The sequence below is a fragment of the Spinacia oleracea genome, chromosome 6 (genome assembly GCF_020520425.1).
Source record: "Spinacia oleracea cultivar Varoflay chromosome 6, BTI_SOV_V1, whole genome shotgun sequence".
NCBI classification, from domain to species: Eukaryota; Viridiplantae; Streptophyta; class Magnoliopsida; order Caryophyllales; family Amaranthaceae; genus Spinacia; species Spinacia oleracea.
This window is the reverse complement of record NC_079492.1, coordinates 91,411,936-91,424,919: the sequence shown is the minus strand read 5'-3', so window position 1 is coordinate 91,424,919 and position 12,984 is coordinate 91,411,936. Positions and strand designations below refer to the sequence as shown.

Below are 12,984 nucleotides of genomic sequence, written 5' to 3'. Positions count from 1 at the left end.
GAAACGCAGGTTCAGCTAGCACGCTCTTCAACCACCACCGTCCACCACCCATCCCCTGACCAAACCCAAACCCAAACCCAAACCCACAAACCAACCTATGCAGAAACCTTACAAAATCAGCACCACCACTCCACCCAACCGAAATTCAATCCCGCCCAGTTAATGAACATTGTCTCCACTACCCCTCCATCCAACTATGACGCTGATATAGAAGCATTCATCAGCCTAAACCAGGAAGATGCGTCAAAAATCTCTGAAAAAATGGGTAAGGTCCCTCATTGTAAAGGCGATAGGGAAGTCCTTCTCAATTGAGTATTTGAAGTCATCACTTCAGAGAATTTGGAAAATCACTCCACCACTGCAATCCATAGCATTAGGGAAAGGTTTTTACAATGTCACGATACCCTCGGAGGAGGCAAGAGAAGGTATCCTCTCGAAGGGACCGTGGTTTGTTGCAGGCCACATGCTCTTTGTCCAACCTTGGACACCAGGTTTCAAACCATCGCAAGCGGTCATCTCAAAAGCACCAGTGTGGGTTTCACTGCCGGAGTTACCAATAGAATTCCACACCAAACCAATTCTGCATAGAATTGCAAATGAAATAGGGGCTTTTATCAGAACAGATATGAACACAATTGAGCAAAACAGAGTAAGATTTGCCAGAATTCAGATTTTGCTAGATTTGGCAAAACAGAGGAAGGAAGCTGTATGGTTAGGAGCCTTCAAACAACCCATACACTATGAAGACACACCACAATTCTGTCACCAATGCAGCACCATTGGCCATGGAGATGAAAGATGCCCCCAGAAAAAAAAGAACAGAGAGATAAGCAAGAACGGAGGGAGTACAGGGGATGCTGATGGTGATCAAAATTTAGGGCAAGACGTGTCACAAGCAAAAAGGGTTGATAGAGAGGAAGAAGGGGAAGGCCCTTGGATTCATGTTTCAAAAAAGGCGACAGCGGGAAGTAAGAAAGGTGAAAGGAAAAAGGCTCCAAGAAACAAGAAAGCTGATTCGAAGTTTGCTGCAGAAGGTAATGTTGGAGAGAAAGGGGAGAAAAGACAAAATCACAACGGACAAAAGAAGAAACCAAATGGTCCAACGGGAAGGTATACGATTTTGGTCCAAAATGTTACTACCAAACTATCAGCCCAGCTGAGGAAAAAGGATCTCAACAAAGCCCAAAACAAGAAGCCCATCAGTGAAGTGGATCCAACCCTCAAAGCTATACGGGAAGTCCCAACGGCTAGCATTGATGCCTCAACTCCAAAATTAAATCACCTCCATCTAAGCCAACCAAAAGCTGCCCTTCAAATCCAATCCAAGCCGTCCATTTATCACCACCCCCCCCTCCCAACAAATCACAGTCGTATGATCCCAACCTTTCACCTTCTCCTCAACAGTAAAACCTAATGAGGTAAATGCTCAAAAACCCACTATCCCCACTATCTCCCCTACCAAAAACACAACTTCTCCCGCTGAAACACAAAACCACCCAGAAAAACCTCAAACCAGGAAGAATGTCGAGCGAAGTGGATACGGAAATTTTCGATCTTGGAAGCGAGTCGGAGGAGGAAACAGACTTCACTAAACCACCACCATACATACACAGTTACTTCAATCGCCGAAACACACCAAACCCCAAATTCCTTCTTCCCTTCCAGCCTCTCCCACTGGATTACCCCTTTCCAATCATCGAACCCACTATAGATCTTTCTCTAACCCACTATGTCTGCAAGGAACCACCGATCCCGACTTTCCCGGAATTTCATATCAACAACATGAGGTTCACCCTCAGACTCTCGTCGCAATGGATAGACGTCAACCCATCGGCGATAAGTCAATTCATGCTGGAACCACACTGGCTAGATTTCCCATACCAGGATACGGAAATGTCGCCAAAAAAAGGAGGTATGATGATACCTGTCCATCTGCCGGATCTCAAAACGATCAAAGCTCTTTCCCCTATTCTGGAGAAATTCTTGCGCTGGTGGATGCTAAGCAAGGAGGCACAGAAGGGGCAGTTCATAGTACCACCAGAATTGGAGTTTCTATGCGACCCAATCCCAGTGCTACCTCAAGTCAGGAGGACTTGGCCATTGTCAGCAAGGAATCCGATCAAGGGAACCTTTGGGGAGGCAACAAATGCACTGATGGTACTTGCGACAACGGAAAAGTTCAACCAAGTGGAAATCAAAGTGATAGTAGTAAAGGAGGTGGAAGAAGGGGACTGCGAGATGGAACTGGAATTAATGGCAAGGAAGGAGATCCTATGGAGCAGGAGGAACAACGAGTTCATACACAAGATAGACCCTCTGACCAACAGGAAGATCAAGGAGTTCTCCAGAACTCGAAAAACACCTGATCCCATGATAATAGTTGCTTGGAATTGCAGAGGAATTGCCCGCTGGGGATTCCAATCAAATATCCTCCACCTCTTCAAGGAACACCTCCCCCAAATCCTAATATTAACTGAAACCAAAACCAGCCCCAAAAACACTAAAAGAATCATGAAGAAAACCCCCTTCGAGAAGTATGTGCTAGCTGAACCTTATGGCCTCTCTGGTGGGATCATAGTTATGTGGAACCCTGACTTCATCAATTTTCAGATGATTGGAAGGGATCTACACACTATTCATGGTATTGTGGAGGTAAACACTTCCCCCCCTTTTAAATTTTGCTTGTCTGCTGTGTATGCTAGTACTAAGTATAAAAGTAGATTAAAAACTTGGCATGACCTAATAGATATGTCTAAACAGATTACAATTCCCTGGGTAGTAATGGGGGATTTTAATGAAGTTACTTGTCAATCAGAGAAATTGGGTGGAAATTTGATCAAACAACATAGGGCAGATAGATTTTCTGATGCCATGAATGAATGTGGGTTAGTTGATGTTGGCTGTGTGGGTAGCAGGTTTACCTGGTTTAATAAACAGAAAGATAAACCCATTTACCAAAGACTTGATAGGGCTTGGATAAATATGCACTGGCTTAATCTGTTTCCTAACTCTACTGTAACTACTTTGCCTAGAGAAGCTTCTGACCATAATCCAATCAAACTGGTAACAGAAAAAATTGGTTTGCAAAATCATTTTCATCAAAATGTTTTCAAAATGGAACCATTATGGTACTCTGAACCATGTTTCTCAACCATGGTGGATGTTAATCTAAATGCTGATAACTCTGACTTGGTCAATAAACTCAATAATATCTCCAAAACCATGTCTTCTTGGGTTAAGGACAATATAAGAAACATTTTCAAAAAAAGGAAAGTCTTATGTGCTAGAATCATGGGTATCCAAAGAGCTCTAGAACACAGGCCAACCAATAAGCACCTCTTGGACCTAAATGAGGATCTCTCTAATGAGCTAGGCCTCATTTATGAGCAAGAAGAAGCCTTCTGGATGGCTAGAGCTAGAACTAGTTGGATTGAGAGTGGGGACAAAAACACTAGCTTTTTCCATAAGTTTGTCATTATAAGAAGAAGAAGGAATAAAATCTCTAGCCTTAGATCAGAAGTGGGCCTGGAAATCCAAGGAGAAGATTTAGTGCCTCACATTGTTAATTACTTTACTACACTCTTCACCTCTAAACAGACCATTTCCCCCTATGAAAGCCACCACTACTCTAATGAGATCAGTATTGACCATGCCACTAATATTGAAAAAATTGGGAGAGCTGTGTTTGAGTTAGGACCCCTTAAGGGTCCAGGTATAGATGGGCTTCATGCTCACTTCTACCAACAACACTGGGGTGCATTGTGGAAAGACCTGTATAACTATGTGGATAAAGTGTTTCAGACAAAGTCTTTCCCTCAGTCCATTAATGATACCACTATCTGCATTATACCTAAGACTGCCCTCCCAAAAACCATCAAACAATTTAGACCCATAAGCCTGTGTAATGCCAGCTATAAAATAGTGTCTAAAATCTTAGTCAACAGGATCAGACCCCATTTGAAAGACCTTATCTCTCCAAATCAGAACATTTTCCTCCCTGGAAGGGGCTGTGAAGTTAACTACATTGCAGCTTCTGAAATCTTACACTCCATGAAAACCAAAAAAGGGAAATTTGGGTGGTTTGCTCTTAAGATAGATCTTGAAAAGGCCTATGATAGACTGGAGTGGAACTTCATTAGGTTTTGCTTAGCAAGGAAAGGTTTTGATAGAAATTCCACAGACCTTATTCTCAACTGTATTGCCTCTCCTGCCACCTCTATCATTGTGAATGGAAAGCCCTCCCCCTCCTTTAAAACCTCTAGAGGAATCAGACAAGGAGACCCAATATCCCCATATGTTTTCATTATCTGTATGGAGTACTTAATTAGCTGATATGATTAGTGAGGCTGCCTCTAAGGACAATTGGAAACCCTTCTATTTGAAGAGAAATGGCATCCCCATCATCCATTTGATGTTTGCAGATGATCTGCTATTGTTTGGAGATACCTCTGCCAAAAGTCTCAATGGTATGAAGGATGTTCTTAGGAACTTCTGGGACTGCTCTGGCCAAAAGATGAATAATTCCAAGAGCAAGATCTACTTTTCTAAACACACTCCCCAAAATCAGAAAGACCTTTTCTGTAATACACTAGAGGTCCAACCAAGCCCTGACTTAGGAACATATCTAGGGTTTCCCTTGACAGACAAAAGGCCAACCAAGAATCAAACTCTAGACATTTGCAGAAAAATCAAAAACAAATTGGCTTCCTGGAAGGCTAAATGTCTTAGCAAAGCTGGTAGGTTAGTCCTTATAAAGTCCACCTTGACTACCATAGCTAATTACTCTATGCAAGTTCTGTACTTACCAAAGAAAACCCTCCAGAACATTGACCAAACTTGTGCAAACTTACTATGGGATTCAGAACCTCAGAAGAAGAAAACCCACCTTGTAGCTTGGCTCAAAGCCCGTGGACCTTTAGAAGCAGGAGGTCTTAGTGTTAGATCAGCTGTGATGATGAATAAAATGTTAATGACTAAACTATGCTAGAAATTCAACACAGGAAAAAACTTAGCCAGTAGCATAGTTAAGGAAAAGTATGTTGACAATAGACCTTATCCTGCCCCCTTCTCAAAAGGGTCCCATATTTGGCAAAATGTTGGAAAGGGGTGGGACATGTACAAGAACCTTACTGCTTGGTGTATAGGGGATGGAACCCAGATAAAACTTTGGTTAGACAACTGGACAGGAAAAGGTCCCCTTAGATCTATAATACAAGGACCTCCAACCAGAGAAGAACTTGCCTATATTGTTAGTGACATTAGGAGGGATGGTCACTGGAACTTCAGCTGTATTTCCTTCACCCTCCCTACTGACCTAATCCAATGGATTCAAGCTATTCCCATCCCTCAATTTGGTAAGGATGCCCCCTTCTGCTCCCTTTCAAAAGGACTCCACTTTGACTCAAAAACAGCATACAACACCATTTGGAACACTCAATTCCCTGACACACACTCAAATGAAAAGTGGAGCTGCATTTGGAAAGCCAGATGCCCCCCTAAACTGAAAGTTTTTCTTTGGCTTATTCTTTGGGGAAGACTCCCAACTGCATCCCATTTATTCAGTAGACAGATTATCCCTAATGGAAATTGCCAGTTTTGTCCTAATACCCAAGAAGATATGGCACATGTGTTCTTGCACTGCCCTAGAGCTACTGAATTTTGGAGTAATATTGAGTTTCAACCCAAGTTTAGTCATCTTCACTCTGATTTTGAAAAATGGTTCTTAGATAATCTGAATGATAATGATTTATCCCTGATTTTGAACACCACATGCCAAACAATTTTCATCTTTTGCCTTTGGAGAATATGGAACAGAAGAAACTTATGGATTTTTCAAAAAGAAAACAAGAGTATTGAACCTTGGTGCCATCAAACAATATGGTTAGCTAAAGAGCATGGAAATATAGAGAGTAAAGGAACACAACAGATTAAACCAGTGCATTTGGACTCCCCTAGTCCTTCAAATTACTTTGTTAAATGTGATGCATCTTTCTGTTCCTCCACTCTCCTTGCCTCCTATGCAGTAATTTGCAGGAATGAAGACCACACATTCATGGCTGGAATAGCTGGCACCTTTACCACTACATCAGCTGCTACTGCAGAAACTCAATCTATCCTTATAGCTAGCTCCTGGGTCATCAACAAGACATGGCAGAATGTTACTATATTCACAGATTGCAAATCAGCAGTAGAACACTTAAACAATGACAACCCTCCAATTTCTTGGCTTTCTAACCTATATGCTAAATGTAGGGAGTTGCAAAGAATCCACGAGAGCCTCTGGGTGAAATTCAGAAGAAGGGAGCACATCATGGAAGCGGATTACGTGGCAAGGAAGGCCAAGGACCGGCTGAGTCTGTTGGATCAAGGCAGTGAATTAGAACCCCCCTGTTTAGCTACTGATATCTCAACAAACAATGATACTAATTTTTTGGGAGCATGCTTGCTTCAAAGTAATTGGGCGATATGTGCCCGTATTTTGACCTCCACAAGGAGTGGAGTTAGCTGAAAACTTGTTATGTATGCGCACTTTTAAGTATTTAAGTAATTAAGTAACTCATTTTCACCAAAAAAAAAAAAAAACAACCACCTATCATTTTAGTTAAAAAAAATTTAAAAAGAAAAGAAAAAAGGAAGCAGTGTAATCCTTAGAATTTTTTTAGAATACATGCATGCATTGTCTTAAATTTGATAGGAAGGAAATGGTTTGCTAATTTAACAAGTTATCTTTAGCAAACTAAAAACTATATAAACGTAGGTTATTATTTGTAATAATCATCCCAAAACAAAAAGAAAACACAAAGTAGAGAGAGAAAAAAGCTTTAAGAGAATTTTTAGAGAAAAAAATTCTTTGGTGTAATTGGGGTGTCTATGTGTTGTGAGTTACAATAGGTGTTGTGAACACTCGTGTATTATTTATCTTTTCAGTAAAAGTTTTGCAGCGTTTTACGATATAAAAACACTTGTCGGATAATCAATTTATTTGTGTGTTATTTTGAATATTATTGTTATTCCTACTAATTTGATTAATAAGGAAAGTTGTATAATTTCCTAAAGTATTACTCCCTCCGTATTTATTTAAGAAATACACTTGGCCGGACACGAGTATTAAGAAAAAGAATTGAATGAAATAAAGTACTAAAACAAGTGGGGTTGGGAAGATATTTTAATAAGTAAAATAAGTGGGGACCATGTCATTTTAGGGGTAGGGGGTAAGGTGGAGTAAACTGTACTGAAGGTCCCTAAACTTTGCCAAAAGGAGCAGTTAGGTCCCTCAAGTTTCAAAATGAGCATTTAGGTCCCTCAAAATGGATGGAAAACGCTGCTTTTTGTTTTCCGTCACTAACGTCCGTTAAAATGCATTTAATAATATTAAAAATTATTAAAATAAAAGGAGAATTAATATACACGTAGATTAATGATTGAAAACAGATGATTTTGATGAAAATAAGCGTTTTCCAATTACTTAGCCTTTTCAACTTACTTTTTCAATGTGTACACGTGGAAACCTTCCAACTTCCCACTTTTTTTCTGGTTCCTTCCTAATAATGTTTTGGCGGTAATTTTTTACTGTTCCCAACCCTATTTCCCCCCTTTTCACTTCCGAGTAAATAGATCTGCAGGTCCCTAAACTTTGCCAAAAGGAGCAGTTAGGTCCCTCAAGTTTCAAAAGGAGCATTTAGGTCCCTGCGTTTGGATGGAATCCGCTGCTTTTTGTTTTCCGTCACTAACGTCCGTTAAAATGCATTTAAATTAAAAGGAAACTAAATAAAAGGCACTAAACGACAAAAAAACAGTTACATTTACCATTTACCAATAATTAAATAAAGGAAAATTCATTGCAGTTAGCTTTTTACAAAAATATAGCCGTTGAGGCTCTCAAAAAACAAAGTATTTAACATTCCATGCACATCAAAACAACAACAAAACACTTAAAAAAATAATTCTTTCTTCTCCATCTTCTGCTCTGTGTTTTTTCTCTGTTGCTCCACCATAGCTGACTCTTCTCAACATAAAAAGGTATTTTTCTGCCATTTTTTTGTAAATCTTAAATTAGCTTATTTTAACAATAATTAAACATATTTAGGAATAAATTATTAAAACGTAATTTATTTGCAGAATGATGAACAGGGCTATCTCTTTGTTCAACAATGGTGATAATGAACACCCTAAGAGGTGCTACTGTGGATTCACAGTATCCATTCAAAAGGCATGGACAAAAGAAAATCCTGGAAGGAGGTTCATTGCTTGTCCAGATTATGATGTTGAAACAAACAGAAGGGGTTGCATTTTTTTTAGATGGATTGATGAACAAGAACCAACAACTTGGCAAACAATTGTCTTACTAGGGTTAATGCAAGATAAACAAAGCCTTGCTGCTGAAGTTGATAGTTTTAGGACAAAACTTAGTGAAGCTAACAATTATGCAAGGAAGAGGGAGGCAGACTATGTGATGAGCAAGATGAGAAGACCTGTTAGTGTGAAATGTGAAGTGTGGGTTGTAATCCTAGTGGTTCTGTTTTTTTTTATCTGGTTTGTTTTAAGTTAAGTGGGTTAAGTGGGTAGGTAAAATGTAATGATCTGCACTAATGAAATGTAATGAAGACTTTAAATTCAATAAAATCTAACCTCATGGTCTTTTTTCTAATCTTCTAGCCATTGCAAGATCCTGCAATGCTTGGCTTCATATTGTGTGTCCTTGACTTGGTTGAGTCTGTGACAATGGGAAGTCATGTGCAGGGAAGGAGTAGATGGTTTGCTCACCCCCATGATCAGAATAGAAAGCTGCAGGAGGTCTTTGCCTCTGTGGTGTGGGGAAGTGTTGTGATATAGGCTGCATTAATTAAAACAAATTAGGAACAAGTTGGCTTCAGTACAGTAAAGTAACATGTAAGAAAGAATTTGAGTATATTGAATGACTTACAGTAGCTATTCTTTGATACCCATTTGGGTAGGTATAAATACCCACACCCCTATTGTGCATTGGTATAGCTGAACTGGTTCTTGGGTGTTGTTGCTATGGTGTGGTCTGCTCTGCAGTAGCATGATTGTTGCTGTGTTGTTGTTGCTTAGGGGCATTCTTGCAACCCCTTTTGTTGTGGCCTATCACACCACATAAGCTGCATTTCATAGAACAACCTGTTCTCTTCAGCTTACCAGATGCAGTTACCTCTCCAACACCATATCTCCTCTTTGTTTTAGGTCTTCCATTGACCTTTTTCACATTTGGAGCCACAACAATGCTATCAGAAGTAGGCCACTCTTGAGGACCATTTAAAGGCTCTAACAAAAATTCATATGCCTTCATGTAGGTCTGTTTGCAGAAATATGCATTGACATATTGTTCTGGGTGGTCTACTTTATTCCATATAGCAACAATTGCATGTTTGCATGGAATCCCACTCACCTGCCATGCATTGCAACTGCAAGTATGTTGGTTCAGATCCACCACATACTTAACCTGTGTTGCACCTTCTCTTACTCCATAGCAAAACCCACCATCCCAGTATGCATTCCAACCCCTAGCCCAAATTTTGTGTTTCTCTAACTGAATTTGGATCCTAGGACACAACATTATCTCCTTTTTCCCAATGAAATCTCTTTTCTTATGCAGTCTTTCCATCAAACCCTCTCTGATATCTTCCAACATGGTAATAATAGGCTTGTGCCTTGCACTCAAGATGTATGCATTAAACACCTCACTCATGTTGTTGTCTACACTGTCACAACAAGATAATGGAGTGTAGAATGCCCTACACCATTTCTTGTAGTTCCTTTTCAGTAGGTCTTCAGCAGCTTCATGTCAAATACCCCTCATTACTTCAATGTTTTCATTGAAGTGATTTACTTTTCGATGCCAAGCTCCGTCCTAGACCAAAGACGGAAGTGCAGTACAAGTACAAGTACAAGTCAGAGTCGTCATAACCGAACGGAGGTAGACTCTATCTTTTTTCTAACACATGTTTTGTGCAGGTACCGGCTTACAAAGAATGGTCTTGATTGCAGAACATCTTGATCATTCTCCGTCCCTTTCGAAGTACTTTGACTTGCGCTTTCCTAACCGAACGCTCAGTCAAAGTGGGGGCTTCTGTAGAGACCTAATTTGTGTCTCCCCTTTGGGATGATGACGATACCATTCTCCTTATTAGGCGGTTGGAGAAACTCCGTGCGAAAATCCCAAATTCTAAGAACATGTCCAAAGTCCAAGAGCCAAAATCCAATCCCCGAGGTCGTTCCCATTTCGGAACTCGGTACAAAATACAATTTCCAAAAATCAATTTCAAAATCCAAGTACAATCTCACCCAATGGACTATCCCATTGGTTTTACAAGGCCTTTTCCAGTCAAAATGACATTAAGCAATCCAAATTCGGGCGCCGACCCACAAAACCGAGCATGCCAGGCCTCGTCCCGTAAAACCGAAATTCAAAAACCCGAAACGGCTTGTTTTTAGACGCCAACCAAGCCTTAATCCCCAAGAAATCACTACGTGCCAACTTCGTACAAATAGTACAAAGGTACACCAATACAAGACAAAGCAAGGACAGAGCCCGCGTCCTTGTTTTGGCGGCTTCTGCGCCACGTCACCAGCGCTGGGCGCTGCCAGCTGCGTGCTGCGCTGCGTTGGCTGGCGTTTAGCAGCAAATCCTCATATAAAAACCCCTAAATCTGAGCATTATGGGGAGGCAAAATCGAAACACAACGTCGTAATACAAAAATTGCCACTCAAATCAAAATCCAAAAAACCTTCAAAATCTCATACAATATTTCAAGTTCTAAGCAATTGGGAGCTCTAAAAGGAATTTTTGCCTAAACCTAAATAGGTAATTCTGAATCCCACCATAATCAATTATGTTTCTTTGATTTTTTCTCTTTCAAAAATGATTAGTAGGTTGGCATTTTTAATCTTAAAAATGTCACTTACAACAATCATACATTTCTTTCAAAATCCAAACTTATTGTGACACAAAATGCAAACTTTCAAGATTCAATGATGTTCATGATTGTTTGTAATCACCTCCTTGAACTAGAATCATCTTCAAAATATGGAATAATCAAAGATGATACCTTTCTAATGTTTAAAGGTTTAGTCTTTGAGATTCAAGACTCCACTTTTCAAATTTCAAGTTCAAATTTCAAGATCCAATAATGTTTAGGGTTGTTCATAATCATTTCCCTAAACTAGTATTATTTCAAAGTAAGAGCACATCAAAGATTAAGCCTTTTCAACATTAAAAGGTCCGATCTTTGAGATTCAAGACTCTTAAGTTCAAAGTTTCAAGTTCAAGTTCAATATTTCAAGTTCAAGTTCAATATTTCAAGTTCAAGTTCAAGTTCAATATTTCAAAGTTCAACATTTCAAGTTCAATATTTGAAGTTTCAAACCCTTCAAGTTCAAGTTCTATGTGCAAAATCTAGGATACTTTGGGTGAACAATTCATCCTAAAGTTGAGATTTTTTTTAGCTTTGAATCCGTGTCGGACGCACTTATTTTTAAGTAGCCGTTTGGCGTGCGGATCTCATGTGCTTAAGTTCAATTTCAATATTGCAATTTCAATTCCGCAATTTCAATTATGCACCTTTCACTTCCACACCTTTCAATTCCGCACCTTTCAATTACGCAATTTCAATTCCGCATTTCAATTCTGCACTTTCAATTATGCAACTTTACTTGCCTAGTCCTTCTAGGCATTGTGGTTCTACTTCCTAGTCCATTTCTAGGGGGTCTTGTATTTACTAATTCCGCACTTATTTTCAAATGTGATGTTGCTTTACTTTCTTATCGCTTTCATCACCTCACATGCTAAATTCAACAAAATGCAAGGTTACACCACGCTTAACAAAGATAATTTCTTGGACAAACCGATCTTAGGTTCCCTTAAATTAACTTTAAAGCAAAGTGGCCACAATACAAAGTAGAAATTCTATTTGTCCTAAATTCAAACCCACATAGTCTAAACTAGGGTATTTTCGAAAATGTTGTGTCACGCACTTGAATTATTTCTAAGGCTCGCGGAATAAGTATCTCATTCCCTTGCCCAGATCTCACTCATCCGTTTCGAAGATTCAAAGCCTTATCCTAATAGAGTCATCTTTTTGGTCTTTCCAAATGAGACCCTAAACAATGTTTGGTGGCGACTCCTTCAAAGTACAAAAATACAAAGGTTCTAAAACCGCCCCCGTAGGAAGGGAAAGCAACGTACGAAAAATACCCGCCTACAGGTATGGAGTGAAAAAGAGATAAGTTTATCTCACTTAAAGGTATTCGGTTGTGTAGCATATATGCATATTAGTGATCAAGGAAGGAACAAGCTTGATCCTAAATCTAAGAAATGTACTTTCATTGTCTATGGTGGGGATAAGTTTAGATACCGCATATGCGATGATGAAAACAAAAAGGTGATCCGTACCAGAGATGTGATTTTTAATAAAAGAGTTCTGTACAAGGATAGACATGAAACTGACGCCAGCGACTCAGTATAAAGTGAGCCGATATTTGTTGATGAAGTTTATGTCCTATGTAGTATAATTACATAGTCAATTGTAAGGGAACCTCAACAACATGAATCCATTGGACAAATCACTATTCCATAGTCCAAAATGCCACAACCTTCTAGTCCAGCACCAATATTGAGGAGGACTACTCATCCACATGTGCCTAACAGAAAATATATGAATTATCTATTATTGACTGATGAGGGAGACCCTGAATGCTATAATGAAGCATGTCAGACCATTGATACTAGAAAGTGGGTGCTTGTAATGAAAGATGAGATGCAATCTTTAATCTCAAACCAGACATGAAAACTAGTTGAGTTACCCATAGGTAAGGAAGCCCTTCACAATAAATGGGTACATCGAGTGAAAAAGGAGCATGATGGTTCTAAGAGATACAAAGCTCGATTAGTAGTCAATGGATTCTAACAATAAGAAGGAATTGACTACAATGACATTTTTGCATCTGTTGTGAAACTCAATACCATCA

General features: G+C 39.5%; 2 protein-coding genes across 2 annotated transcripts; one reads left to right on the top strand and one right to left on the bottom strand.

The window, feature by feature from the left end:
- The first annotated feature begins 238 nt into the window (after positions 1-238).
- On the top strand, positions 239-1,414 carry LOC130463362 (uncharacterized). The gene has a single exon (XM_056832469.1). The coding sequence runs from the start codon at positions 239-241 to the stop codon at positions 1,412-1,414; it is 1,176 nt and encodes a 391-aa protein (XP_056688447.1).
- A 7,283-nt stretch (positions 1,415-8,697) lies between these two features.
- On the bottom strand, positions 8,698-9,796 carry LOC110799163 (uncharacterized). The gene is made up of 2 exons (XM_056831590.1): positions 8,924-9,796; positions 8,698-8,833 (listed from the first exon to the last, which is right to left on the bottom strand). The coding sequence occupies exon 1, from the start codon at positions 9,704-9,706 to the stop codon at positions 9,017-9,019; it is 690 nt and encodes a 229-aa protein (XP_056687568.1). The 5' UTR covers positions 9,707-9,796; the 3' UTR covers positions 8,698-8,833; positions 8,924-9,016.
- Positions 9,797-12,984: the final 3,188 nt, after the last annotated feature.

Coding starts and splice junctions, on each gene's coding strand:
- LOC130463362 (XM_056832469.1), top strand. CDS start 239: ATGCGTCAAAAATCTCTGAAAAAATGGGTAAGGTCCCTCATTGTAAAG.
- LOC110799163 (XM_056831590.1), bottom strand. CDS start 9,706: ATGAGTGAGGTGTTTAATGCATACATCTTGAGTGCAAGGCACAAGCCT.